At 43.3% G+C, this 27008-nt stretch overlaps 1 protein-coding gene across 2 annotated transcripts in view; it reads right to left on the reverse strand.

Moving 5' to 3' along the window:
* Window positions 1-2194: 2194 nt before the first annotated feature.
* NDST2 (N-deacetylase and N-sulfotransferase 2) overlaps window positions 2195-27008 on the reverse strand; it is a 149198-nt gene continuing 124384 nt past the window's right edge. The window contains exons 7-14 of one of the 2 annotated variants that reach the window (XM_073685801.1): window positions 18644-18826; window positions 12029-12125; window positions 11820-11943; window positions 11571-11745; window positions 9577-9747; window positions 7647-7756; window positions 5442-5544; window positions 2195-4407 (exon numbers count right to left, since the gene is read on the reverse strand). In XM_073685801.1, coding sequence (XP_073541902.1) covers window positions 4282-4407; window positions 5442-5544; window positions 7647-7756; window positions 9577-9747; window positions 11571-11745; window positions 11820-11943; window positions 12029-12125; window positions 18644-18826 — 1089 coding nt within the window. In that variant the 3' untranslated portion in view covers window positions 2195-4281. Of the gene's footprint in view, window positions 4408-5441; window positions 5545-7646; window positions 7757-9558; window positions 9748-11570; window positions 11746-11819; window positions 11944-12028; window positions 12126-18643; window positions 18827-27008 lie in introns of both variants that reach the window. The other variant, XM_073685800.1, reaches the window with a different exon arrangement.

Here is a 27008-nt window from a genome sequence, read left to right on the forward strand (position 1 = left end):
CTGATAAGTAGGCATGGATGTCAGACATCTGTGCAGTCCTCCAAAACTTTGAGGACTCCACCAAGATGGTGAGCGGCGATGATGCCATAATTAGCGCCAACATCCCACTTCTCTGTCTACTGAAACGCTCGCTGCTCACAATTAAAGGGGAGGCATTGCAGGTGGAGCATGATGAGATGGAACAAGGAACTATACAGGGTGATTCAACGCAGCCCAGCCTCATCTCATCTCAACGTGGATTAGGTATTAAGGAGGAGGAGGAGGAGGAAAAGGAGCTGGTTTCCTGTGCTACAGACGGTACTACCCACACAACATTCATACAGTTTGTTCAGCGTGGATGACCTGAGGAGAGGGAGAACGAAGAGGAGGAGAGCATGGACCGTCGTCCTCTTCGTCAGGACAGGGAAGTCTTGGCTGTTGGCAGTCTGGCACACATGGCTGACTTTGTTCCGCTGACTTTCCCATGACCCTCGCGTTGTACGCATTTTGGGCCACAGTAATTACTGGTTGGTCACACTTCTAGACCCACGCTACAAGAACTTTCTATAGCTCCTTCGCGTGGCAGAGAGGTCTAATAAAATGTTGCAGTACCTGAAGGCCCTTGTTGAACAATTATTAAATAAATTCCCATCTGAAAATGCTGGTGGGAGAGGTCACAGTTTATTGGACAACCAAGGAGTACAGGTGAGGGAGACACAAATACGATGCAGCAGAACACTGTCAAAGGTCTGGGACAGTTTTCTCAGACCCTCTCAGCGAGCAGGGTACTTTGACAAGGAGGGAAAAGTTTTGGAAGATGCTGAAAAAGTAAGTTGCCTACCGTACCAGCGTCTTCTGTGCCTTATAACTATTGGGGGAGGGGGGTCTATTCCCATGCACCCCTTCACACCCCGACATGGGTATACGCTTCATGATTTTGTCTATTTTATGTCACCCTCCTCCTCCTCCATATCAACAGGGTGACCATCATGCAACACCCCCATAAAAAAAAAATAAAAAAATAAGGGTGTTTATGATGCCTGTAGGAACTATTTTTAGAGGCTGCCGGAAAAATGCTCGAGTTTCCCATAGACTCACATTGGGCACATGACTCGGGTAGAGCACCAGAGAATTACGATTTGCTCAACCTGAGCAACGAGCACCCGAGCATTTTAGTGCTCGCTCGTCACTAATGATGCAACTTCCTACTACTAAGTAAAGTTTTGGGCCACGCAGTATAAATGCGGTAGGAAATCAATTGAAGATGAGCCCTGTTCAGCATGACCTGTCGAAGCATCTTCAGAGAAAATGTACCTTAAAGTGGAGGCCATGATTTTGGAAGATCATTGGGTCAAAGTCAGTGTTACAGCTCATGAATTAGGCATTTTAGTTGGCACAGTTTACAGTATGATTCACGATGTTTTGATGATGTCAAAATTCAGCTCCAGCTAGGTGCCATGAATGTGGACGCCTCGGTGTAAACCATGTCGGCAGCAATTTATCCAAGAGAATTTAGACATACCTAGAGAAAAGTATAAGTAAGTTGAACTATGAACTTTTTTTTTTTGTTTTTTAACACACAGACAGATGTTCCATGTGTGAGATCAGGCGAGTGCATGTTCTTTTTTATTTTTGGGTTAAACTCAATGGGTGTGATATGTATTTTTTTTATCAGCCAGACACCATCCGTGTAGCATCTTTAGGCATTCAATGCAATTATTAGAGGGGTTGTCCGGTCTGTGATTGCAGGCTTATGGATCCACCCAGCAGAAATTAATCACTGTGCGCTGGGAAGATTCGCCAGTTTCTGAGCCAAGAACGGTGGTGATGTATGTGTTATACATACTCCCGGGCAGAAGCAGTATAGTGGGCACGGCCCTGCTGCATACACTTGAATTGAGTGTACAAGTGTATGCAGCGAGGCCGCGACCACTAGACGGCTTTTGCCCGGGGGTATGTATAACACATACATCACCACCGTTCCCGGGTCAGAAACCGGCGAATCCCTGCAGCGCACAGTACGTGCGCTGGGGGGAATCATAAGCCTGCAATCACTCTGTGTGACTGCAGACTTACCGATGAGGACCGGACAACCCCTTTAACTGAAGTGTGCCTATTGGACAATTTTTATGTATTCAAAGCTGAAGTTAAAAAAACAAAAGTCTTGAGTAAATCAGATTATATTAATCAGTGAAATAACCACAAAGAAAACATATAGTGAATCCACGAATGCTACTTCTAGCTTTTTATTTCAATGTGTTCAGCTACGAGAGCCAAAAATTTCTCCATTATCATCATTCAATGTGAATGACACAATACATGAGGGTCCAGTGCAGTAGGGGGACAGAGGGCTTGTTGACAAAATACCACATGTATCTTTTTTTCGTGTGTTTAAGCATTTGGTTGTACAGTTTTCTAACCAGCTGAAAAAAAGGTACATGGCATAAAATACTATATTGCATACTATTTACATTTCAACATACAAGAGTAAATGGACCATTTTACAAAATACACAATACCTACAGATTAACTTAAGAAGCTCGTGTAGGAATGCCCCGTATCCATCTACTCTCCCTCCCCTCACATTCTGTTAAGACAACACAATATTGTGTAGAGCTGAACTTTAAAACACAGGGAATCGCTGTGGAATGACAGACTATTAAAAACTCACATGAAAAGAACAAAGTCCTACTAAGCACATGGCAAGGTTCACACCTCACCAGTAAAAAGTGAACCCTTGCTTTAGTTTCCATTCTATTTATATCCAGTCCAAGGAATTTTTAACATTGCATGGAATGTTAATTGTGCAAAACCTTGAGCTGCGGCAAATTTTATTATTACCTACAATTTAGCGGGTTCAAGGTCAGAAGGACTTACACGGTCCTCCAATGATTAGGTGAAGGGAAGAACCTGGCCATTCCTAGCAGCCGTTTCGAAAGAGTCCCACAAGAATTCTCCACTTTTGGGCATGCTGGAGATTGCTTGATTAATCTTTAAAGCAGCCCAATAGCCTCAAAGCCTAATCCAATAATCGTTGCCGTAGCACATAACTTGAAGTCATGTACTATATGCATCTATTTACATGTAATGTATGGAGTTAATACTGAAATCTGAAATGCTCACCTGACAAATACAGATCAGCTGTTCTTATAAATGCACAGCCCAGTGTGAAAAATAAAACACTCAGATATACAGCTAGTAGACAGTAATCAGATTTTCAGGAAATTACCATTCTGCTCTATCTAGACCATTAGTTTCTGCACTTCAAGTCCTCTAAAAGAGGCATAAAGGCTCAGTCACTGTCAGTTTCCTGTTGAACAATGCAAAGTAGAACCTGTGAGCCCATGTTTTTGCAATGACATGGCCCCTATTAACAAAATTCATGTTCACAGCCAGTAAGGAATAAGGGGAAAACCAAGTATACAAGAAGACCTGATTGTAGGCTTCCTCTGGAGACCACAGCAAGATAAGACTTCCTGTAAGTATATGAGTAATGTCATTCCCATAGAGGAAAACCAAAATGGCCCATACTGGAATACTACAGAGATAACTAATAGGTTTCTGTCTTTTTCACCCGTACAATGGGAGAAAATAGACTTAAATGCTCTTTTCCACAGCTTGAAGGAACCTTTCAGCCAGAACGTTATCTTCGCTTATAAGTTATATCATTGAAAGGGTTCTATAAATGAGATTAGGTCACATGATCCATAACCTCACGAGGTCCACTAATGCCCCTCGGTTTGTGGCCTGTATAGATTAAATGTCCGTTTCTTAGGGCAAAAAATCTTGTTATGTAAATGATTAATACTTTCACACATGAGCAGCATATCTAACCACTGCTTGTTCAGTTCCAGGAGGCAAGGTCATGGTCAGATCGGCGCTGATGATCACTGCAGTACAAGGTCATGGTCAGATCGGTGCTGATGATCACTGCAGTACAAGGTCATGGTCAGATCGGTGCTGATGATCACTGCAGTACACGGTCATTGTCAGATTGGTGCAGATATTCACTGCAGTACAAGGTCATTGTCAGATTGGTGCCGATATTCACTGCAGTACAAGGTCATGGTCAGATTGGTGCTGATATTCACTGCAGTACAAGGTCATGGTCAGATTGGTGCTGATATTCACCGCAGTACAAGAGCTCCATATTCCACAGCAATGAGAACTTCGTCCTCTCCCACAAGGAACGATGAACATTTGTAGTGCTGATAATCACATACACAAAAGAAATGGTCACTGGTATTGGCAAGAGCGGCCTATTTGTTTTGTATTGAACGCTCCCCATTATGGAGACCAAACTCAGCTTCTACTGGAATTCTGGAGTTCTTCTCGGAGCCATGTTGGCAGTGGTTGCCCCAGTCTGTTCAGCAACTTGGATAGTTCTAGATTGTTTTCACGATAAAGGTCTGCAAGGTAACTCCGGGACTAAAAAAAATAAAAAAAATAAAAGTTACAGGAGTTTTCAGTGCCAAATATTCAATATTTATTCTACAAATTCTTATTAGACTGGCCGTGGTTATGACCCGAACTAAACAGCCTCATACTTATATATATATATTTATCCATGAGGCTAATTGAGTTCGGGTCAGGAGACCCTCAGTCGGCATGGACATCTATACTCCGATTGTGTTTTATGGACATCAGAATTTGGTCTTCGTTAATCTTAGGTTTTCAAGACCGGTTTGATGGTCATCACAGGAGCTTTCTCTGATCAGCAGAAATGATATATTTAAGGCACCTGACAGTGTTGTGCTTTTTGTGGTTTATCATTAGACACTAATCATTCTGTACAAAAATGATATTCCAGGAATCATTTTTCATACCAAAAGTCCTGAAATGCTGTAAATCGCTGAATTAAAGCAAATTACAGTGCTTCTAGCCTAACATTACCCCTTAATGATTTTTTTTGCTCCCTGTGCACTCTTTTACCGCACATCCCTTCCTCCCCCCCCCGTTTGCTGATGCCAATCTGTTCCGCTGAGAGCAGGATCTAGACAGGATCGGTCTCCCTCTCTGGCCACTGACAATACAGTCCCATCCTACTATTCCTCCAGGAGCCATCTTCTCCACTATGCTGCCATGCTTCTGCAGAAGTTCTGCTCCTTCTCTATTTCTCTTAGAAGCTCTCCATTGCCCAGATAAGCACTATGCACAGACCTGGCTGCAAGGAGAGCGACTGACCATGGGGGTCCACCAGCACTCTGCTTATTAGGGGAACATGCACACTGCTAGACATTTATTTACAGCCTCTAAGTTGTAAACATTTGTATAGATCATAAACCAGGAATAATAATATATTTAAAGAGGGGAAATGCCCTATAAGATCAAACAAACAATTTATCAACAGCCCAACAACATGCAAATTACAGAAAAGATTACCAGAAACCCAGTACTTCAGCCATGTCAGATACTGGCATCTCTCATACAGTGTGGACCTATTGTGCTTGCACACAACTTACCGAAGGCTCCATTTCTGGGTATCTGCGACCTTTGCTTTTTCCAAGGCATTTGGTTTTCCCATTATCTATCACCTGACACCAAAATCCTTTTGCTTCATCATACCTATAAGAAATGCTGGTTAGTGCACAGTACCCACCTATTCTGTGTAAGCAGCCATACATACTACACATAGCACATTCACCATCCATGAGCATATTACAAAAAAAACTAAGCCATGTAGTAAATTCAAAAAATGTAAAGCTGGCCACACAAAATATATTAATGTCAGCTGAATCCATAGTGGGTCCAGCCACCCATCTAAGAGGACCACCCGACGGTCTGCCAACAGCAGACGTCGGACAGAGGGATCGGGCACTTGGATTTAACATACCTCGAAGTTGTTTTTCCTCATGTGAAATAATCAGTCACCAAAAAGGACTTGCAACAACTTACACCTATTTTCCCATACAGATCACATGGATGCACGATCGAGTCAAGTGTGTATGCGAATAGGACTATAAGGGCAACAGGCAGGGGCATACATAGAAATCTGGATGCTTAATGTGGGTGCAAGGGGTCCCCACCCTCTGTCTTAACTACTTGGATGTCAAGGTCACTTTTCACCACATCATCATAAAGGTAAACGGCTGCAAATAGAGCTAGTGCCAATCGTAGCAGTTACCAGCGGGTGTCTGCTGTGAAAAAGCGCAAAAACACACTGGGTATGAAAGTAGCTATTTCACACTTACAGTGCTAGATATACACTCTTCACATATTGAAATTGTAACCCTAAGAAGGAAATGTTGTGGAATTAGAGAAATCACAGGATGGATAGACATGTTAATGTAAATGATGAAAAATGGAAACAAATTTTCAAAACATCTCGATATATTCAGTATGGAGTATGAGCGCCACACACAGAAATCCCTGCACTTACACGCCTTGTCTGCTGTCAATGGTTGTATGAGGAATGTTCTACCACACTGAATGCACTTGGGCAAATCATCAAGATCCGCTGCTGGCAGCTCCCTTTGGAATTGCTGACCAACATCATCTCGGATGTGCTTGCTGGGAGACAAGTCCAGAGACACTGTGAGCCATGGTAGCAGGTTTAGTCCACGCAGACTGCTCACAGGCCTTTTCATGGCATTGTCCACGTGGTCTTCAAATGCAGACTGGAGGCTGGAATGGAGCAATGGAAGCTGGAATGGAGGTTTATTCCGCTTTTGTCTTGGATGCAATAATAGCCTGAGATAGTTTGGAGACCAATGAGGTCTTCACGGGAGAAAGTCACACCGGTCCTATTCCTGGGATTATGATGGAGGGTGGCATAATGTACAGTTGCTGAACCTCTCTATTTTAATTACTAGTGTAGGAGTTACAGTGATTTGATCATGGTACCAGTGGTATGGCCATTTCTCCAAAATGTTTTTCAATACAACTCTAGGCCACATATTGCTTGTGCTACTGTGAGAAGCACACATGGCCTTCACATGCTACCATGACCTGCAGTGTCTCAGGACTTGTCTCCCATCGAGCACATTTGTGACATTATTGGTTGGCAATTGGAAAGGGAGCTGCCAGTAGTGGATCTTGATCATTTGACAAGAGCATTCAATGTAGCAGAATATTCCTCAGACAAAAACTACAATTGTTACAATTTTTTCATTATTTGCATATCATTACTATGTCTATCCATCCTTTGAGTTCCATAATTGCACAACTTTTCCTTCTTGGTGTTGCAATTTCACTGTTGAGGAGTGTATATTAAATATGCACACACACTTCATATTTACAGCACCGGTCAGGTACCTCATACAGAAACAAATTCTCCTTTTAAAGAACTTTCTGAAAGAACAAAATCTTCCTTGTGAAGCCAAGTGACTGAATGAAAGAGGTGAATTATGTGGGAAGTGGACGGACTAATGTGTTTATGTATGTACGCTAGCATCAACGCAACATGAACCTGAAAGGAGTGATGTGCAAGCCTTGATGCTGGGAGTTGCACTGCCTATAATAACCCACCCATAAGAATCGCAGAAGAGTTGTGTTACATTACTATACACGCGACCATGACATGTATGAGCAAATTCTAAAACAAGCCCAAGATGTTCACAATCTGATAAGGTGGCCATGCACCTGGTCATACATCCTCCTTGCTTGGTATGAGTGCACAAGAATTGCAACTTGTTCCATTATTTCTTGATCCGAACAGTGAAACTTACTTAAGAGCCTGTGTGTAATTGAAATGTGGTGTCACTCCTAAGAACTTCTGGACACCATCCATGGCTGCAGATGGGTTGTTCCGCAATTCCTGGCCATCAACTACATGAAGCTGGTGAAGTTAAAAGAAAACATTAACATCAAGCTATATTCACTTTGGAATGCTGCCTGCAATTTTGTAACAGGTTGGGGGATTAATGGGAGGGCCAGAAGTTAGCAATGCATTAAAAACCAAAAGGGATACTAACGTTTGAACATGAATGGGGCCCTTTCCTGTTAGTGAGCTCTGATGATCTCTTCTCTAATCACTGGGAAACTGAACTGCTCGGAATAATGGGCCCCATGTACCAAAACTATCAGTATAAGCCGAGTTCACCTTTATGTTCTACAAAGCAGCAGTACCAATACAAGCAGTTCGCTGCCCAAAAATAGACGTGATGTGTTTGCTTGTTGCCTTGGCGGTGTGTACACCCCATCCATCATGCTGGGGGCATGCTGTTTCCGGGGAAAGGGGGTGGGCCAGTCGTCATACCTCCGTGCATGCCGATTTGTTGCACATGGGTGAGACGGTGTAAAAAAATAAATAAAAAATACCCCTTATTTGATCATTAGCCGATACTCCTGATGAAGCCCACTGTTGGTGAAACACACATTGAGGTGCCAGTACGCCCTTCACCCCTTCGTCTTCATTTTGTTGGCAAATCATTTCCAAGGTATACGTCATATATAGGCTCATGCGATACATGGATTTATTGTTAGGATCCTCCTTAGGCTATGTCTTTTTATGGCTGTGGTATTATTACAACTATATTTATTGCCATAGGGTTACTGGTATATTACTTTTAGTTTCCATTGGGACATGTATAATTTGATTGACATTCTTAATACAGTTTCTATTTTTGTTAGTGCCATATTATCTTTTCATACAAATAGACTTTAATATGAAATAATCTGCATCAGGGAGATTTTTGGTCCCTTTATGGACCATTGTATCATCTGTATTTTCTCCTCATACTTGCCTTTTTAGATCTAATTTTATGTTTTTTTGTCTCTCACCCATGACAGCACCACAGAGAGAGGGGATCCGCCCTTCAAGGACAGGAAACCTATGGGTTAAAATGACGGTACCTCTCTCTCACATCAGTTGGTTTCCTGTCCTTGATGGGGGAACTTTTCAGTGGGCGTACCTGAAGAAAAAAGACGGACGTTCGAAGTTTGGCCTGGCTGGTCGGCCCAGGCAGCGGAGTTGCCCGTATCGGCCGGTGCAGGGGTCCTGAAGCGCCATCATGGGTCCAGAGGGGCCTTCATGGGTGAGTGAGTGCAGGCAGCGGCGCCACGGTAGGTGGCTTGCCGGCTTCTGCGCGTCCCCAACTGTGCATGCGCAGGGACGTGCACCCTAATGAACTGTGCACTTGGAAATCATTTCCGGTTATCTGACCCGAGAGATAGAAGATGCCGGGAGGGACGCGCAGTTAGGCTGGTCCCCCGCTTTATAAAGCCAGGAGAGCAGGAGTGTCACTGTTTGATAAATGTATTACTCATTGTTCATTATTCTGTTTGTGAACTGCTACTTTTTTCTTTTGGGTAAGATCCAGTATAAACTGGACTCTGCACCATTGGGACTTTTCCAGTTTCCATGCATAGCAATAGCCCAGCTGAAAGATTCCTTAAGAGGGTTTAATTATAAGAAAAAGCCCTATCCATGTGGTAATGGGGCATATGGCTGTCATGGAGGAGAGGCCTCTTTGGCGGATACTATCTGGCCGGCCAATTAATGGGGACTGACTTCTTTACACATTGTCTAACGAAAAATAACATGAGAATCACTTTATTTCCCGCTAACTTTATACTATCGGACTACATGTGCCACTTTGTTACATTATTAGCCTAAATACTATTGAATCAGACATAGACCTTTGTTGCCGCACTGACCTGGCTGGTTGGGTAGTAGGTCAGCCATCTCTCCAGGTGAGTAGCGTACCAACCAGGTACCAGACAGCGGCTCTGGAGGTTTCGCAGTTCTTGTGGAGCATGTAAACCAGCCATTATCACTTGAGCAAAGGTGTAGTTCGTTGCCACTGGATCACTGTGTGCTCGCTGGTGCTAAAGAAAGAGGAAAAAAATAAATTAAAAAAGTCTTATTCGCTTTGTAGCAATCATATTTAGGACAGCAAAATTCTTCACAAACTCTTAAATCCAGCTCAACATAAATCTAGTTAATATGATATAGAGGAATTAATCATGTCACGTTAATAAATAGAATCCCGAATACTTCGACCAGAAATACGCTTCATGACTCGCTTTGCAGACATTGTTGATCCTGTCCAAAAGGCTAAAAAGCAGCCATCTCCTTATCATTAATCGCTGGTTTATTCTATACCACTGAAGGGTAGAATTAATTCAACATTACAGAACTTTCAAGTCACCAAATTTATTAAAAAAAATTGCTGCTCTCAACCAGAAATGGCACCACATGTGTGAATGAGTTGTGTCTGGGATTGCAGATCAGAAAATTAAAAAGATTAGGATTGAGTTGTAATACCAGACACAACCTGAGGACCAATGTGGTGCTCATTTAAGACAAATGCTAAAATGTTTTTATAACCCTATACAAGCCTTTAGTATGGAGTTATTCCTGTAAAGTCCAGGTGCCCAGGGCACCACCATCCCTATGCAGGAGAGTGGCAAATCTGGGAGATTTCTAGGTTAATCTTCTATCTTAAGGATTTTTTAATGAAATGATTAGGTGGAAGTCGTCTCCTTACACTTATAGTCTCTCTAGTAACGGGCATAGACAGTATTTGTCTGTATGATTATGTGTGACAGCCCCATTTTAATTATCCTTTTCTGCGGCTAACTAGAAAGTGAGCCGGTTATTATAAGTGAGAAGGAGCACTCGAATGGACTTCATAAGTGTCATAGCTTTTCTAAGATAAGACAGAGGGAAGGAGAAACATATTTAGATTAAGCATTTCCCCCAGGCTGTTGCTGCTAGTCACAGAACACATATTGCTCTTGTGGACGGCCAGGAAAAGCAATTAACTTTGTTTGCGTCCAGAAATGATGACCAGGAATAGGTAAATCAATAAGGCAGATTAGCTGAAGCCCTGCAGACAACCCCAGGCCCTGTGTGTTGTAGATTCAGTATAATGAGCTTTCTCTGAAGCCACACACTGGTCATTGAGGCCAATAATGAGTGAGAACGTCTGCAGCCACCATGCCACCCAACTATTAACCTTTAAGGACCTTTCCACAAATACTAGACATCCCGGGAGCCACAAGGAGACAAACAGTAGTGTCCTTAATATCCAACAAAACCCTCCTAACCAACCTCTACAACTCTGATTCCTTTCTATAATAGCTACTGATAATGTTGTATATAACTTGTGTTCACCCTTGCCATGGCACCATCACTGCCAAAGCAGGACTTGTACTTCAGCTCATGGAGACGTTCGATCTGACTGCAATGGACGGACTGGTAGCGGCTCTCCCAACCCGAGTATGACAGCCTCATAGATATATGAAAGAGCCGTGGCCAGTCCGTGCATTAGTGGTCCGAGATCCACGGATGTTTGAATGAGCCCTTATTGCGCTGGGTGTGTATCACCTTGATGACCACCACGCTGTACACCCAATATCTAGTATGTCTGCAGGGTCGATCTTTGTGGTGGGTCGGAATACCCTCATTTTGCACATTTCCCACCTTTTCACATACCAGGGTACTAAACTCAGTTTTTAGGATATGTTACTAATGTGCAAAGACTGTGTACATTATTATTGCAGTCGTGCAGTTAAGGTTTGTGCTTTCTAAAGTGTGGATTAAAATAATGTCAGCAATTAATCTTTCCAGTAAATTCTCATTATAGTCAATTACCATACAGCAATTAAAAATGAGAAGTCTAGACTCCATTCACCGCTGTAAGTACCTGGTACCAAGAATACGCCCGATCGGCAGGATTAATCAAGATGACGATAATCTTGGCTCTGGGCAGAAGAGCTGCTGCGCGCTTTGGTACCACTTCTGTGTCAAAGTAGTTTGCACTTTTCTCAAACATGAAGTCTGTGCTGGCATTGGAGGGCACAGGGAAAAAATCCATGTACCTAGAAATAAAGAAAGTACAGATGAATGGTCGTTCATTAGAACACATCTGTATAGAGCATTACAACGCATTTACCAGTCGATGCCTTTGTGGTAGTTCACTCCATTAAAAAACTGGATTTCTTCAAAGGTGACCGGACTCTGGAAGTTACTGGTGACTGCTGGGTGCATGTTGAGGAAGGAGTACAGAGCAGTTGTACCTGTGCACCAGTGAAACATAATTACAGTAAGTTCTTTATCCTCCTGATCAGGATTAAACTACATGGAAATTACAAGTCCACTTACCAGTCTTTTGAGGCCCAACAACAAGAAACTTGGGCAACCTGTCACATGTCTTCTCTTTTGACCAAATATCCTTATGCCTCTTGTCATCACATGGGTTCTGGGATAAAAGAAAACCAGCACCGGTTGTTAAAATTCATGTAGACCCTGTCCCCGGGCTGGCATTTCTGTATTAATAGGATTCCCTAACTAAGGTGTAATATGAATAACTTCTACGAAGCAATGTTTGGGGGTGGTGATATATTGGGTAGGGATGGACACTTTTAGGGTAAGCTATGTGGTAGACATTTTCAGTGATGATAGTATTTTTCATCATTATGTTCAGCTGGATACAGAAGTCTAAGGCTATGTTCATATTGTGTTTTAGGCCACTTTCCAGCTAACCTATTCTTCAACAAGGACACAAGACGGCAAATGGTGCTAAATTCCTAATGAAACCCAATTACACAAAAAAAAAAAAAAAAAATGGACTACCCCTTAAAACGCACCTGTCAGCAGGATAGTGCTCAGTAAACTACGCACTCTGTTAGGTGGGCGACATTACACTGATTAAAATGATACCTTGGTTGATGAAATCAGTCCTGTTGTTCTCGTGTTATCTTTACTTTCAGCTTGGAGTAAATAATAGAACAAGGGTAAACTGCAATAACTCACTGATAGCGGTTATCTCAGAAACACATATGTCCAAATAGGGTTTAAAATATACAGCGCCATGATCAGAAAGTCAGACTAACGTAAATCGAGGGACACAGTCGGTAAAAATTGGAGAAAGAGAAAGAAAAAGCAATCCGACCCGAAAGTCCCAACGCACTATATAAGGTGAAAACAAGTTAAATTTTTATTTCATACAGGTGACAAAAAATAGTTTTAGCTTTCATTGATCTGTAATCCTATGTAAAAACATCTACAAACCGGGGCGTACACACAGTAATTATATAGAAATCATGAAGGGAGACAATCACACACAGTTATGTATTAAATACGTGCTAAATAGACTTAAAAACACACATGTGTGCGGAGAACCAGAAAAAAAACATAACAGTATAGCCACCTGAGATTTAACCCTAATGAGATTATACTCCTCCAAGATGTGTAGATTATAAATGCTTATATATGTGCGTCACCCTGGCCTGGATGCCACAAAATGTAATAAAGCTGTGTCTGAGAGCAAGGGGGAGGTTCTCTAGTCAGGGGAACATTAGCATGCAGTACCTCCTGTCTCAGGCCAGTAGGGGGAGCAGGCTGCCCCTATAAAAGCTGGTGCTGGGGGCAGGGTTAGAGAGAACTGGATGGCCTGTCTCAGCACGGAGACATGTCCCGGAGCAGAGCAGCGACAGAAAGTTGTATTGCACCTAAGAGGAAGTGTGGCAGGAGGAGAGCCACAAGCCAGAGACAAGAGGCGAAGTGAGCCTGTCTTAGCAGATAAAGGACTTAATTTACCAGACTTTGGTGTCTGAGGCTGGGAGGATTCCACATCCCACAGCAGATAACCAGTCTGCAGGGGACTGTATGTTCCTTGGCCTAAGAAACCTGGAGGCTCTGCCACAACAGAAGGGACCAGTAAAGCCGTACCAGGCCGGGAGCAGAAAGGAACCCACATCGCAGGCCATACAGGCGAGAGTACACGGAAAGCTCGGAAACGTGGGCTGTTACCCTATAAGGAGGAGATAGCCAGAAGGAGCACAGAAAGCACGGTAGGCCTACACCCTCACCCTGACCAGGGCCCATTTCCCCATTACTCTCAGACATCCAGGTCCCCTCCTAGCTGGGACTGTTTGTGGGTCAGTTTACCTGTTCTAGTAAAGACCCTGGACTGCAACCTGTTGTCTGTGTGCTCCTTGCTCCTCCAGCACTATCAGCACTGGGACTCTCAACACCATCACTCCCACCATCCACTACACTGCCCTGGGGCTGCACTCTTCCCGTGGGGAGTCACACCACCTCAGCTGCGTACACCATCAGCCCCAGCGGTCTGCCCTGCAGCGGCGGTTCCTAATGACCGCAAATCCACGGGTGGCGTAGTCGGACGTTATCAACAGCACTTAGCAGACTACCACTGGCCTGACCACCCTGAGCCACGGAACCGGGTTGCCACTACTACCCCCATCGTTCCCCTATTGCCCGGATCAGAGTGCCCCACGGCCCAGGGGGCGAGTCATATGTATATAAAGAAATAAATAATTTACCATGTAAATAAAGGTATAGGCATAAATAGGGTATCCTACAGGGTACATATTGTAAGGGGACAGGTAAAGTGCAAATGCATATCAGTGTTCCCTGGTGTGTTAGTATAAAGCTATTATAGAACTCTTCAGTCAGGCACTTGCCAAAACGCGCGTCGCGGTGGACGCAGCCCAGGCAAGGGAGTCCACTTATACCGTAAGTCTCTTAAATACATATGCATACCACTCACAGAGCAATAATCGTTATTTAATTCGGACATGTTATGTGTTACTTAAGTGCTATGATAACTTTATATGAATACAAAAGACATAGTTACTTACCAGTAACGGGATTTCTCAGAGCCCATGACGGCACCACGGAGAGAGGGAATCCGCCCTTCAAGGACAGGAAACCTACAGATAAAAAGGGCGGTACCTCTCTCCCGGATCAGTTGTTTACAGAGCATGAGAGGACCACCCGATTAGTAACACAAGATTTAACATTTTTAAGAAACTTATCAGAAACACCATGTGGCTACATATGGGCAACTAATAAGTGTGTGCACCCACACGTGAAGGGAGGGAATGTACGGGTGCAGTCATGGGCTCTGAGAAATCCCGTTACCGGTAAGTACGTCTTTCTCCTTCCCCCATGACGGCACCACGGAGAGAATTACAGAGAGGTGAATCATTAGGGGGGGACCACAGCTTCCAGAACCCTTCTCCCAAAAGTAAGGTCTGAACAAGAGGTTAAGTCTAGACAGTAGTGACTGAAGAAAGTAGAGGGGGAAGACCAGGTTGCCGCTCTACATATCTGCTCTATCGTGGCACCGGCCTTCTCTGCCCAGGAGGCTGCCACCACTCTTGTTGAGTGGGCCTTCAGTTTCATCGGGGCAACTTCCCCACGTGAGGAGTACGACAATGTGATGGCTTCCCTTATCCAATCTGGCCAGTGTGCCCTTAGAAGCTTTTTCCCCTTACGAGGGCCCTGAAAGCAAACAAAGAGAACTATCCTCCCTACACTTGTGTCGCCTCTAGGTAACAGATTAGGCACCTTCTAACATCTAGCATATGCAAGTCTCTCTTTCTTGTTCCTAGGATTGGGGCAGAAAGAAGGGAGGGTGATTTCCTGAGACTTGTGGAATCTTGACGCCATTTTTGGTAGGTAGGCAGGGTCAGTTCTCGAGTAACCCTATCCTCCAAGATTTGTGTGAAGGGAGGGCCTGCAGATAGACCTGAATATCACTGACCCTACGTGCAGATGTGAGAGCTACTAAAAGCGCTGTCTTGAGGAATAGGATTTTTAGGGACACTCCTGACAGAGGTTCAAAAGGGGCCTTTATTAAAGCTGAAAGGACCAAGTTTAAATCCCAGTATTTCGAGAGGGGATGGGTCGGGAACTGGATGATGCCTTAATGAACCTAGACGTTTTCTCTCGCAGTTGCGTTTCAAGCTGGTCTAGCCAGACCATTAATGACTTGGCCGTACATGTAGCAGCTACCAGCAGGTTTTAACCCTCCCTCCAGTGGCTTCCCATGAACCCATTAGGAAGGTGTCTGCTTTTTTATCCATGGGGTCTTTTAACATACCCATGTCCTCAAATGGGACGAAGAACTTCTTTGAGGCTTTAGCAATTGTGAAATCCAGTTTTGGCGCTTTCTCCCAAAAGGAACACACCGGGTCATCGAACGGGTACTTTCTTTTTGGGGAAAGGAGGCCCTTCCTTTCCGGTCTTTTCCACTCTTTTTTAATTAAGGAGTGAACTTGCTCATTAAGTGGAAAAGCTCTCCTTTTTTTGTTCTAATGCGCTGAACATTACGTCCTGGATAGAACTTTTGGGCCGAGGGTCTGCCAACCCCATGGTGAATCTGACGGCCTTAATTAGACTGTTCATCAATAGGTAAATAGCTCCGTCCTCCCCTATCTGTAGATGAGGAAGAGGATGACGAAGAATCGGACGTGTCTGAATCTTCGCCGTTCCCCGAACTGCTAGACCCGGACTCGGGGGGGGATATGTTTTTGTTTAATTGGGTATCTAAGTTCTAAGGCAAATTTCGGAGTTTCCTCGCATATGGTCTGCTCTATACAGGAATTGCAGAGTCTTTTATCCCAAGTAGCGGGTAAAACTTCTGTGCACAGTGCACAGGTCCTATTTTTAGTTTTTCCTGTACTCTTTCTTCCCTAATAAGAGAAAAAGAGAGGGAGGGGGGGGGGGCCCTAGTTACAAGATGGCCCCCCCCCCATCTTGTAACTAGGATCACTTACCAATCTGACGGAAGAGAGGGTACTGGGTCAGGAGCCATCTTTGTAGACGGGGTTTCCCTCCTGGTAGATGCTGAAGTGGAGTCTTTGCTGCGCTGATGACCTGCCAGAGCGCAAGCTTCCACTGTTATCCCGTTCTTGGCGATGGCCCGGGTCCTGGTGTCCCATCTCTTTTTGTGCTGAGCTGGCGGCGGTGGTGGCAACTGAGGATGCAGCACCTGCACCTGCAGTAACTCCTGGTCACTCATGCCTCCAAGACTGCGTGCCAGAGCTTCAGAGAAGCACTTACTGGCATTCCGAGCTGCCTTTTAAAGCTCTAGGAGCCCCTCCCCCCAGCTGGCCATACCCCATAGCATCTGCAGTGCTCCGATGCGCCCCTCTTCCCCCGCACCTGCGGGGGGACGCTTGAGCCTGCCAGACTGGTTTCCCAGCCATGCCTTGCGGCGCTACGTCATCCAGAGGCACCCGCGCATGCTCGGTGGAGCCCCGGATGTTCTGCCCAGACCGCTGCCGTGCAGCGCCGCGATCACGCCTGCTGCATCCAGGGGGGTCCAGCGCAGTAAGCTTCGGCGGGCCCCGATAGGCACCGCTCCTCTTCGTCTGGACCCCCCCCAAAGGCCACTGACCCCAGCGGTGGTGCTTCAGGGCACCGCACCAGCCGAGGCAGAGAACCCCCCACTGCCTGGGTCGGACTGGCCGGGCCTGGCTCCAACGACAATCTCAGTCTTCTGGCACCCCGCAGGTATGCCTTCTTTAGGTACTGTAGGATCCTGTCAAGGACAGGAAACCAACTGATGTGGGAGAGAGGTACCGCCTTTTTATATCTGTAGGTTTCCTGTCCCCTCTCTCCGTGGTGTCGTCATGGGGGAGGGAGAAATATATATATTTTTTTCTGACTTATCAGTTTACTGGTGTATTCCTGCTCCTATATGAAGAGTTCTATAATAGCTTTATACTAACACACCAGGGAACACTGATATGCATTTGCACTTTCCTATACCTGTATTTATATGGTAAATTAATTATTTATTTATAAACATATATAAGCATTTGTAATCTACACATCTTGGAGGAGTATAATCTAATTAGTGTTATATGTATACATCTCAGGTGGCTATACGGTTATGTTTTTTTTCTGGGTTTCCGTACACGTGTGTGTTTACAAGTCTATTTAGCACACTGCGTGATTGTCTCCCTTCATGATTTCTGTATAATTGCTGGGTGTGCGCCCCGGTTTTTAGAAGGTTTTATCTTTCATTGATCTGTAATCCTATTTTTTGTCACCTGTATGAAATAAAAATTAACTTGTTTTCACCTTATATAATGTGTTGGGACTTTATGGTCGGATTGCTTTTTGTCTCTCTTTTTCAGTTTGAAGATAATGATATGCTCGTGCTCCGGGGCGGCCTGTGGGGGGCACTCTATCTGGTGCTCTGCTTACATATTCATCTATATGCTCTTATGACAGCTCACTGTGCCTTCACTGACCTGCCTCCTATTTTACCTGGCCCTGCACTACTAGATGCATTATGTAAAATAGGTGGCAGGTCAGTGAAGTCACAGTGAGCTGTCATAAGAGCATATAGATGAATATGTAAGCAGAGCACCAGATAGAGTGCCCCCCACAGGCCGCCCCAAAGCACAAGCATATCATTATCTCCAAACTGAAAGTAAAGATTACACAAGAACCACAGCACAGATTTCATCAACCAAGGTATCATTTTAATCAGTGTAATGTCGCCCACCTGACAGTGTATGTGGTTTACTGAGCACAATCCTGCTGACAGGTGCGCTTTAAAAGGGAAGAAAAGGATAGAACTAGGCTAAACTGGTGGTGGAGGAAGTGTTGGCTAGATTTGCATTTAGAAACAAGGAAGGGAATATGTGAAGCCATAAAGCCCTTATATGTGTTCGTTTACATTACTTTACAAAACGGGGCCATTAGTAATCTCAGCATTGTTTTTTTAGCAGGTGGCAACAAAAAACCCACTATGGCATAGTATAGACATAAATCCATTGGCTTAAAGCCTACAAGAATGAACATCTTCTGCATTCCCTCTGAAAGGTGTGGATTAGATGTGACCTTTGGAATGGAGTAGATACAAATTGGTATGTAATCATCATGACATGCCCGAGTGTTGAGCACCAAAGGCGGCTGTGGCTGGAGTGTTACATAATCAGCGAATGCACTTACCTGCCACAGAGGGTTCTTCTCTTGGGGGAAGATCTCAAAATATTTCTTTGCTAGTTGGACAGGTGGTAAAGTCTGTAGTCTGAGGTTGGTCCAGCACTGCACAAACTTCACTAGGCTTTCAAATGTGTAAAGCCCCAGGCGGTCATTGCCATAGTTAGAAAGATGTGTCATGAAGATGCTGATCTGTAACAGACACACACAGGGAATGCCATCTAGGTTAACTCTCCTAAGTAGAGCACTTGGCTGTATAAACACTTATCATTTATTAATGTGCCTTGCAGAGAGATAAAAGACAGTATATAGGGCGAGGTGCTGCAGGTGCTGTGGGATTTGAGACCTTGGTCCAATTTTCTGGTTATAATTCACATCCACTTGATGTAGAGCAGTCTTTTTTGACATTAACATGACATTACAGAGCTAGAAGCAGTGAATATTTCATGACCTCGGCATGGTGCTGTGCTGAATATTTCATCGGAGGGAGGAAGGATGGCGGCATTCTGCTATACTTGTGCATCCCTCATCCCTGATAGATAGACCACTGATTCCCTTGCTTTGGATTTGCAAGTTTCCGCGTACCACAAACTATATAGAAGTCTGTAGAAGAGAAATAATGTGTATTCTGTTCCTAAGTGTTCAGGCCAACTTTGTTTTGAACTTTCTTCCAGTGTGGGCAGTGCAGCAGGTCTCCTATCGGAGAGCATTATTTGCATCTATTTACTACCCTTCCTTATATAAACCTCTAGCAGTCCAATAAAGCGGTCATTAAATCCTGCACCCTCTGTCCCAGTCTACACTGCAAAGCGGAGCTACAGAGAACAGGAAGCAAGAATTGATCCCTTCTGCTATAGCACCAGTGTGATAGCTAAAAGATTCCAAGATTTATTTTAAATGGATAGTCAAATAAAGAACACATACAAAAAAAAAAAGATATTCTGCATCTCGACTAATCAGCTCTGTCAGATTACATAGCAAAAAAACCTACTGAGAGCCCCTGATTCCAGAGATGTCACTTAGTTTACTGGCTGCAGCAGTTGTGATAGAATTACAATTTTCTCTACTGCAGATGGAGCAGAGCTTGGAATGCTGAGCTCTGTGTAACCCCGCCCCCACCACTGATTAGCAGCTGTCAATATACAGTGTACACAAGAGCGGCCAATCAGTGGTGGGGAGAGTGTTGGACCAGGAAGCACATGACAACTAGTCCTGTAGGGAAACAGCAAAACTCAGCAAATTAAGTGATAAATCGCTGGAATCGGGATCTCAGACCCTACATCATTCTGCTCTCAGATTACATAGCAAAACCTGCTGACAGATTCCATTTACACTTGTGAGTTTGCTTCATTTTTATTTAAAGTACCAAAACTATTCTTGTACAACGAACAAGTGCAATCTGAGTCCATCACTGCTAGATTAAGGAAGGGGTTAAAGTCTTCAGGCCTGTCAAAATCTCATAAGGTGTGGTAATAATTCTCAGGAGGAGTCACTGAAAGAATAAACTGCTGAAGGCTGTGACTAAGATGGGCAGATGTAGGGAGTGTCTTTACTTATTATACAGTTATGTATTCATGCATGGTACACGCATGGTATAAACATGATCTTCATTGATTCTTTGGAGTATCTTGGCAATCCTATGTCTGTGCATTTTCTTGTTCCTCACCAGCCATAAAATGAATCCCAGAAACTTTTAAATTGGAGTAAGAACTGCTCCACCAATCACTTATGGTAAATGGGGCTGCCTTAAAACCAAAAAGTATCATCAGTGCTGTACTTGGCCACTTAGGTCCATCCAATGAAGAATGACTAGAGCAGCAGCGCTCATGTGTGACCTGCTCTCTATTCACAGGAGACCCTTGGAGAAAGGTTCAGTAATTGTGGGGGGACTCAGCAGTTGTACCTCTTGAGGTAAAAAAATAAAGTAAAATTTGATTTTGGGACAACCCCATTAAGGAAAAAAGTAATTATATACAGAATATTATATATATATATATATATATATATATATACACATACATACACACTGTAAACATAGTCATTTAAATTCCTACCGGAGCCATCAACTCTCTTCATTTGTTACAAACAAAAATCTTTTCTGCCAAAAGAAAGATTGAGCAGGGGGTCCATGTCAGCCACTAAGTGGGCATGTAGTGTGCATTGTATGGTTTACCTAACAATAAGAGCAGGCACAGTGTGAAAAGTGCTGTAAAGAGTCTGTGCAAACAGTGCAATAAAGGTGTGAAGGGACATTGCTCCCACAAACAACCATTACTTTCCTCTTCTCTTGATTACAGTCTTCAGTTACATATTCTCCTGCAGTTTTCTTAGCCTGTAGCAGCAAATACTTTTTCAAATCACTATATGGGGTTCTCACTGGAGTCTTGTGTCTGGATACAGCAGGAGGGCATTCTGAACTGCATATTAGATCTTGTGTTTCTCTGGGATGCAGACGATGAGATTTTGGATGCTGTCGACACAGGATGGGACCAGAGGTATAATACAGAACCAGCTGAGGAGGGCCTCCTGCTACATTTTGACTTTAAAGGATGAGCACCCTTTAGCGTCACAGATACTGCTACATTATGTTATACGCGATTTGCATTCACTGAACAGAAATAGAATGAAATTTCTTTAATCTGGAATTATGGCGATCTAATGAGTGCCAGATTATTGGATATTCCGTACTACTGTACTGTCAAAGAAAGGTATCTAACATTTACCAGTAAGGGTAGAGACAGCCCAAGGCAAAACGGAAAACCAAAAGGCTAACACAGAATGATCACCATGTTTCCTGATTAGGAGATTAGCATTTAGCTCTGTTTAGTTTTTAGATTTGGAGTTGAGAAATTCAAAACCATTATACAATTATGTGCTATAGACATCCACCATGTGATCAACAATGTTATCAGCGTTTCTGGATTATCTCCATATTGCCAAGAAATATTAAGAAAAAAACACTACAAGAAAATTGTGGAAGATTTCTGGACACGATAATGAAAAATAAAAATGTCACTGGGATTAAACCCCCGCATCTGTGACATAATCTGGGGCGTTCCCACGATGTCCACAGATTCTGTACTGCAACCCATGGAGCCTTGCTCTGAGAACAACGCTTCATACATCACTCCCGGTCATGTCTCACGAGCGATTATGTCAGTAACGTCATCGAGCAGGAGACATGACAGGGAGCGACCTATGAAGAGTCTTTCTCAGAACGTGGCTCTATAGGTTGCAGTACAGAATCGGTGGACATCATGGGAACACCATGGATTACGTCAGAGCTGTGGGGATTTTTTTTTAAACAAATTGGTGAATGAGGGACTGTTTCTTGTTTTTATTTCTTTACCTCTCTCTTTTTGTGTCTTTCAGGTTCCCATTTTTTGACTACTTTGGATTCAGTGGATTAGTTCAGATCTTCATGGGGTTTTTTTTTTTTTTTTGCTTTTTAATAAATTGGTGAACAAGGTGTGGGGGAGTTTTTTTTTTTAAATAAAAACTTTTTTGTGTGTGGGTTTTTATTTTTCATTACTGGGTTAGTAATAGGGGAGTCTGATAGATGCCTCTTTATTACTAACCCCTGGGCTTAATGCCAGCTGACATCAACCCCATAAACTATTACCCAGATTGCCAAAACACTAGGGCAATCAGGAAGAGCTGGGCAAAGTGATAAAATTGGCGCATCTCATGTGATGTGCCAATTCTGGGGTGGCTGCGGGCTTGTATTTTTAGGCTGGGAAAGACTGATATCAGTTCACAGCTGTCATCTTTACCTGGGCAGGTTATCAAAAATATCATTTTTTTTAAATTAGTTATTAGATTAATACAAGTACGCAAGGCACTAATTAATTTCACAAATATCTATCCGTCCCATGTGTTTTTGCCGCATACAAAAACGCATAAACAAATGTAAGTGAACGGAGGAGTGGAATTCATGCGGAAACTCACCTGCGTCAAAGCCTGAACAAACACGGATAGTGTGCATATACCCTTAGAAGTTTCAACCTCTGAAGTGAGCATGGTGAATTTAACCACAGGCTTATCCTGCGTGGTCTACTCCAACAAAGGTGCAGTGGAAATTTTTATGGTGGAGGATATTTTATGGTAGCTACAGTTATATGAAAAAGTTTGGGCACCCCTATTAATCTTAAGCTTAATGTTTTATAAAAATTGGTGTTTTTGTAACAGCTATTTCAGTTTGATATATGTAATAACTGTTGGACACAGTAATGTTTCTGCCTTGAAATGAGGTTTATTGTACTAACAGAAAATGTGAAATCTGCATTCAAACTAAATTTGACAGGTGCATAAGTATGGGCACCCTTATCATTTTCTTGTTTTAAACACTCCTACCTACTTTTTACTGACTCACTAAAGCACTTTTTTTGGTTTTGTAACCTCATTGAGCTTTGAACTTCATAGCCAGGTGTATGCAATCATGAGAAAAGCTACTTAAAGTGGCCACTTGCAAGTTGTTCTCCTGTTTGAATCTCCTCTGAAGAGTGGCATCATGGGCTCCTCAAAACAACTGTCAAATGATCTGAAAACAAAGATTATTCAACATAGTTGTTCAGGGGAAGGATACAAAAAGCTGTCTCAGAGATTTAACCTGTCAGTTTCCACTGTGAGGAACATAGTAAGGAAATGGAAGAACACAGGGACAGTTCTTGTTAAGGCCAGAAGTGGCAGGCCAAGAAAAACATCAGAAAGGCAGAGAAGAAGAATGATGAGATCAGTCAAGGACAATCCTCAGACCACCTCCAGAGAGCTGCAGCATCAACTTGCTGCAGATGGTGTCACTGTGCATCGGTCAACTATACAACGCACTTTGCACAAGGAGAAGCTGTATGGGAGAGTGATGCGAAAGAAGCCGTTTCTGCAAGCACGCCACAAACAGAGTCGGCTGAGGTATGCAAAAGCACATTTGGAGAAGCCAATTTCTTTTTGGAAGAAGGTCCTGTGGACTGATGAAACCAAGATTGAGTTGTTTGGTCATACAAAAAGGCGTTATGCATGGCGGCAAAAAAACACAGCATTCCAAGAAAAACACTTGCTACCCACAGTAAAATTTGGTGGAGTTTCCATCATGCTTTGGGGCTGTGTGGCCAATGTCGGCACCGGGAATCTTGTTAAAGTTGAGGGACGCATGGATTCCACTCAGTATCAGCAGATTCTTGACAATAATGTTCAAGAATCAGTGATAAAGTTGAAGTTACGCAGGGGATGGATCTTTCAGCAAGACAATGATCCAAAACATCGCTCCAAATCTACTCAGGCATTCATGCAGAGGAACAATTACAATGTTCTGGAATGGCCATCCCAGTCCCCAGACCTGAATATCATTGAACATCTGTGGGATCATTTGAAGAGGGCTGTCCATGCTCGGCGACCATCAAACTTAACTGAACTGGAATTGTTTTGTAAAGAGGAATGGTCAAAAATACCTTCATCCAGGATCCAGGAACTCATTAAAAGCTACAGGAAGTGACTAGAGGCTGTTATTTTTGCAAAAGGAGGATCTACTAAATATTAATGTCACTTTTCTGGTGAGGTGCCCATACTTATGCACCTGTCAAATTTTGTTTGAATGCAGATTGCACATTTTCTGTTAGTACAATAAACCTCATTTCAAGGCAGAAACATTACTGTGTCCAACAGTTATTACATATATCAAACTGAAATAGCTGTTGCAAAAACACCAATTTTTATAAAACATTAAGCTTAAGATTAATAGGGGTGCCCAAACTTTTTCATATAACTGTATATATGCAGAGGTATCTGCCACCAAGTAGCAGGTTATTTAAAGGGAACCTGTCACGTCCTATCTACTATCTACACTGCCCCCATAGCGTTGTTAGTGATGCAATATGCTTCACTAACAAGCTGTTTTCATGAAAATCAGTGGTAGTATAATGAGGTTATAACATTTTATATACTTTGTCCTACCGGCTGTATTCAGTCATAGGTGTGTGATTCTCAGATTCAGCATTCACTCACTGCTGGCGCCGCCCATGTATTTGAATGCTGCTCCCGGCAAGGTTACATGAGAGAATCACACCCCTATGACTGAATACAGCAGGTAGGACAAAGTGTATATAATGTTATAACATCATTATACTACCACTGATTTTAATAAAAAAAAGCTTGTGTTAGTGATGCACATTACAGCACTAACAACGCTATGGGGGCAGTGTACATAGCAACTAGGACGTGACAGGTTCCCTTTAAGTTGCAAGACTTATCACAACAGTTTTCCCTGCAGACTCAACAAATATTTCAAGAGCAAGTTGTCAAGAATCTGTGAACACAGTAATGCCAGGACCACAGGTTTCTCAGCAGAACGCTGGCCAGAACATTACACTGCCTCTACAGGTTTTCATTCTTTTCACATAGCATGTACAGGCACCTGGCAGTCCATTTAATGTAAAAGGATATGTGGTCCATTAGACAAGGCCACTTTCTTCCATTGTCCAATGTTGATGCTTATTGTAAGCGGTTTCGGCAGTGGAAAGCTGTCAGCATACACACAAAGCATCATAGCACACCTATCTTAAGTGACAATACATAGTGCAGCATATGCTATGATTCAAGATGATAATATGACAGGAGGGTTTTTTTTGTTTGCCCTCTAATAATTAACATGCCATGCCTGCGTTTTTTTGCCATCTTGATTCATTCTTCCCTTCTAATATAGTTTCCCAAATGCAGAGTACATCGCATGCACGGGACTGGGTGCACCATAACTGCCTGCAAACAGGTTTGTTATTTGCCCAATGAAAAAAACAGTGAGAACACTGATGGTGCGTAAGCATAATAGAAAAATTGCTGGTGCGTTTCTGGAAATATTGGGTAATGTGCACTAAAGTATCTCTTCTGTGGGTTTGGATCAGATAGGCAAGCCATCTCTCCCCATGTACATCAATGAGCCTTGGGCGGCCATGAGCCTATTGTTGGTTGATGAGTTGTCTTTCCATGGCCCACTCTTGGTGAGTACACACCATTGCCAACTCGTAACACCACATAAGACCTGCCATTTGGAAGACACTGACTTAATCCTCTGGAAATTTCAATTTTGAGAAAAATCAAAATCTTTGCACATTTTTCTCTTCTCTACAATAGAGGCATTGTGTATGAGTGGAGGATTTAGTACAAAGAATACGAATACTTTGAAAAGTTCAAGTTGTATTAACCTCAACACTAGAATAAAAACAAGACTCCAACTAATCTATCACAGCCAGAAGCAGACGGTGGTAAATGCTGAATGTTGAGCTGCCTGACTACAATGTTATAATAAGAATCCATAGGAGATGATATCCCCTGTACTTCTATAGACAGGTGATTGCCGAGAGGTAACGCCATCTCCTGTCTGATCGACCAGCACAGTGTGAGGCTGCAATAATAACCAACAGCAGCAGCGCTGGATTTACATTTAATAAAAGCAATCAGGCTGCAATAGACAGTCACAGTCTGCTGGCCGCGGCTTACAACTAGGCTTTTTTTTCTGCAATATTTAAAGTGCACCTGTATGCTGTAGAGGCAGACAATTTCTACAAGTCACAGGTTATGGGGATGCATCTAGATCTACTGAGCTCCCGCAAACAGTCCACACACCGGAGTAGGAAACTGGAGAGTACAATACGTATAAGCACATTGCATTTCTTTGTGACGGGTCAGCAGCCTGCAGCGCTCCAGATGGGAGTGGTGAACCTACAACTCCCAGCGTGCACGGACAGGCTGCCCCTGCCCTAGGGTCTGCAGGAGTCAGCCGTACGAGTTCACTGTTAGCCAGTCACGATACAAGGTAAATGGAAAGTTACAATGGTATAGAAGTCTGAAGCAGATGTTAGTGAAAGGCCTAGAAATAAGAAGTGTAGCAGACAACGATAGTTAAAATCTCACAGTACTTCACAAACTCATTCCCCATCTTTAATATAATTTTGGGATTAGCTCACTGGAATCCCAAGAGACTATGAATCAGGAAGACTAGGTCCTTATCATCCTATTAATATTTAGTATCACCATGGAAACTTTAGCAATGGAAATTCTACAGCTATGAGGTTCCCAGTCTTCACTTGATATATAGGAATGTCATCACTTAAAGGGAACCGATCCATGTATCAGACGCTGGCTGCACAAGATCAGCCATATAGGTTTTTCTCTGAAACGCTGGACATCACAGAAGAGATCACATGACCAGCACTATCATAGGATCACATTGCTCCTGCGATCGCACAGCGGGGGAACTGATGGGCGCATGAACTAACGTCTGGGATGGAGTGCAGCGCTTGAATGCCACAGTCGTGTTTTGTGGGTTGAGTAGTGGTTTTGAATGACACCATTCATTTTACCATATTATGTAATGAATAAATGGGAA

The sequence above is a fragment of the Phyllobates terribilis genome, unplaced genomic scaffold (assembly GCF_046119375.1).
Source record: "Phyllobates terribilis strain yellow unplaced genomic scaffold, ASM4611937v1 Scaffold_5__5_contigs__length_657084704, whole genome shotgun sequence".
Taxonomy (NCBI): domain Eukaryota; kingdom Metazoa; phylum Chordata; class Amphibia; order Anura; family Dendrobatidae; genus Phyllobates; species Phyllobates terribilis.